Source organism: Hevea brasiliensis, chromosome 9 (genome assembly GCF_030052815.1).
Source record: "Hevea brasiliensis isolate MT/VB/25A 57/8 chromosome 9, ASM3005281v1, whole genome shotgun sequence".
In the NCBI taxonomy this organism is placed as follows: domain Eukaryota; kingdom Viridiplantae; phylum Streptophyta; class Magnoliopsida; order Malpighiales; family Euphorbiaceae; genus Hevea; species Hevea brasiliensis.
The window spans coordinates 22,250,513-22,253,899 of record NC_079501.1 but is presented as its reverse complement, the minus strand read 5'-3'; the positions used below and the strand labels follow the sequence as shown (position 1 = coordinate 22,253,899).

Genomic DNA, 3,387 nt, shown 5'->3' with positions numbered 1-3,387 from the left:
TTACATTATCTTTTTATTAAAATTATTGATATTAACATATTTTAAAATAAGTGATATGTTATTAACATTTTTTTAAAATTATTAAAATTAGCAATGTTAAAATTGGAGTTTGAGGGTGGGAGGAGCACAGAGAGGATTAAGGGAGGGTGTGTTGACATTTTAATTATTTTATTTTATTTTATTTTTAAGAAAAATTGTTGAGTGTATTATTGTTTGTACACCTTTTGTCACAAAGTACATAGGACTCGTATTCTAAAATTAAGAAAAAAAATTCTTTTTTATTTTTTTAGATAATATTATTTTTTAATCCTATGAGTGTATTTTAGCATCTTCCAATTTTTTAATTTCCTATGGTCCACCCCATCTTGTGTGTTCAAGATCAATGTCGCTCCGAGATCATCCAGGTATCTGTCTAGTGTTGCTCCTCCACCTCCTCCCTTCTGTAACCGGTATCAAGAAATCGCCGTCATATACTCCTGTAGACCTCATCCTCCTGGATTGTGGCGCATCGTCTAGTTCTACATCGCTGGATGGACGCACTTGGGATGGAGATGCGGACTCCAAATTTCATGCCTCTAACCCGGAAACAGCATCATTTGCGTTTACAGCTTCTCAACAAGACCCATCAGTAACCCAAGTTCCATATATGACAGCCCGTATTTTTCAATCGCAATTCACCTACACCTTTCCCGTCTCGCCTGGCCCAAAGTTTGTTCGTCTCTACTTCTATCCAGCTACTTACTCCAATCTTGACATTTCCAAATCCCGTTTCTCTCTTAGTGCCAATGCTTACACTCTCCTCAACAATTTTAGTGCTTTCCTCACTGTTTCTGCTATGAAACCTTCTGTCGCCTCCTTCATCAAAGAGTATATCATTACCGTGTGGGATAACCAGAAGCTTGATCTGACATTCTCTCCTTCTCCAAGTTCTTTTGCCTTCATAAATGGCATCGAGATAGTTTCGATGCCCAACAACCTCTATGCCAGCGGCAACAATAATCCACTTCCTTATGTGGGCATCGATAGTAACCCATTTTATTTGGATAACACCACCGCTCTTGAGAAATTTTATCGGCTAAATGTTGGTGGACAAGATATCAGCGGGAAAGATGACACTGGAATGCATAGGACATGGCTTCAAGATTTAAATTACATCTTTAGTGGGGCACTTGGGTTTGCAATTATACCACCTGATGTCAAAATACAGTATACAATGAAGACACCAGCCTACACTGCACCTGTAATGGTATATGGTAGCATGCGTTTTATGGGTCCCGATTCACATCGTAACCTGAATTACAATCTTACATGGTACTTCTCCATTGATGCTGGTTTCAATTATCTTGTTAGGCTCCATTTTTGTGAGTTTCGACCTGAGGTCACAAGAAGTGACCAAGTGGTGTTTTATATATTCATCAACAATCAAACAGCTGAGCCATACGCAGATATAATGCTCTGGTCCGGCGGTAACAGTGTTCCACTGTATAAAGACTACGTCTTGTGGATCCCCAAAGGCAGCCATAGTAAGCAGTACTTGTGTCTCGCTTTACACCCCAATTTTGATAAAAAACGTACATATGCTGATGCTTTCTTGAACGGCCTAGAGATATTCAAGTTGAATAATTCAGGCGGTAGTCTAGCCTCTCCCGGCCCTGAATTATTGGCGGGTAGTCCACCACCAGAAAACCTTCCAAAATTGAAAGTGAAGACTAACGAGAAAAGATTTTTGGTAGTAATCGTTGTTGGTTCTGTTTTTGGGGGTATGCTAGCGCTCTCTCTTGTTATTTGTTTCTTTGTTTTTAAACAGAGGAGAGTGAAGGACTTTGGAAAGAGTGAGGCCAAATCCTTCCGGTTCCCTTTCTCCCACACTTTAAGGTCCTCAGTTACAAAGGCTTCGCTGAGGCCTTCAAACACTAGTCGGCGATTCTCCATCTTCGAGATTGAAGTGGCCACGTCCAAATTCGATGATGAATTTGTTATTGGATCTGGGGGATTTGGAAATGTTTATAAAGGGCTTATAGACGATGGTGCTACTCCAGTTGCAATTAAGCGGTTGGATTCATCATCAAGGCAAGGGACTCGCGAGTTCAGGACGGAAATCGACATGCTGTCCGAGCTTCACAATCCCCATCTTGTGTCACTGATTGGATACTGCGATGATCCTGGTGAAATGATCCTTGTTTACGAGTATATGCATCGCGGGACCCTCCGCGATCATCTCTACAAAACCAGGAATCCTCCTCTTCCATGGAAACGGAGGCTAGAGATCTGCATTGGAGCTGCACGAGGACTCCATTATCTTCATACAGGTGCGAAGCACCCCATCATTCACCGCGATGTGAAGTCAACGAACATATTGATAGATGAGAATTGGGTGGCCAAGGTTTCAGACTTTGGTTTGTCTAGAATGGGTCCCACCAGCGACTCCCAAACGCACGTTAGCACTGTAGTTAGGGGAAGTTTTGGGTACGTGGATCCAGAGTACTACCGTCGGCAACACCTCACGGAAAAATCTGATGTGTACTCATTTGGAGTAGTTCTGTTTGAGTTGCTCTGTGCTAGGCCGCCAGTGATTCCAGGACTACCAAAAGAGCAAGTCAATTTAGCTGATTGGGCTCGGATTTGCTGTAGAAGAGGAACCATTGATCAGATAATGGACCCCTATTTGAGGGGTAATATTGACCCTGTCTGTTTGGAGAAATTTGGAGAGATTGCTGAGAGTTGCCTGCGTGACCAAGGAACACAAAGGCCAACAATGAGCGATGTGGTTTGTGGGCTTGAGTTTGCTTTGCAGCTTCAAGAGACTGCTGAGAACACTAGAAATAGTATTGATAGAGTGAGTGAGGAGCAGGAAAGTCCATTGTTGTTGCGTGGAGAAGCTATAACTACTGATGATGATGACTTGTTTAGCGTCTCAGGTGGACACAAGCATGGATCCAAGAGCACGATTAGTAGTGGTGAAAGGAGTATCTCCAAAACTGATCCTGATAGAATGAGTTCTGACACTGTATTCTCGGAAATTATGAACCAAAAGGGAAGATGAAATGTTGCTGTGGATTTGTCCCCCTTTTATTTTTATTTTTATTTTTATTTTCATTTGATTGTCTTCAAGGTGAATAACACGAGGCTTTTAACATTTTAATCTTTATCGCTTGTATTATAAAACAGTAAATTGTAATTAATGAGTATTTAATTGAAATGGTTATTAATGTATAAGGAAAATAAGCGAAAAATTTGCCAACTATGCGTTTTATGAGTGCATTAACTTGGAATTCCTTTAACTATCTTCATTTCGTTACTCGGAAAATGATTTTTAAGTGCTTGTTAGTTACATTTTGTTTTTTGAGAGATTGTTAGTTACATAATTAAATATTATGTGATAAGTTT

General features: G+C 40.4%; 1 protein-coding gene across 1 annotated transcript; it reads left to right on the top strand.

Moving 5' to 3' along the window:
• Nucleotides 1-318: 318 nt before the first annotated feature.
• On the top strand, nt 319-3,142 carry LOC110669751 (receptor-like protein kinase FERONIA). Its single transcript, XM_058153412.1, has one exon. The coding sequence runs from the start codon at nt 383-385 to the stop codon at nt 3,041-3,043; it is 2,661 nt and encodes an 886-aa protein (XP_058009395.1). The 5' UTR covers nt 319-382; the 3' UTR covers nt 3,044-3,142.
• The last annotated feature ends 245 nt before the right edge of the window (nt 3,143-3,387 follow it).

Bases quoted from the DNA above. Each gene is read 5' to 3' on its own strand.
- LOC110669751 (XM_058153412.1), top strand. From the start codon at position 383: ATGTCGCTCCGAGATCATCCAGGTATCTGTCTAGTGTTGCTCCTCCAC.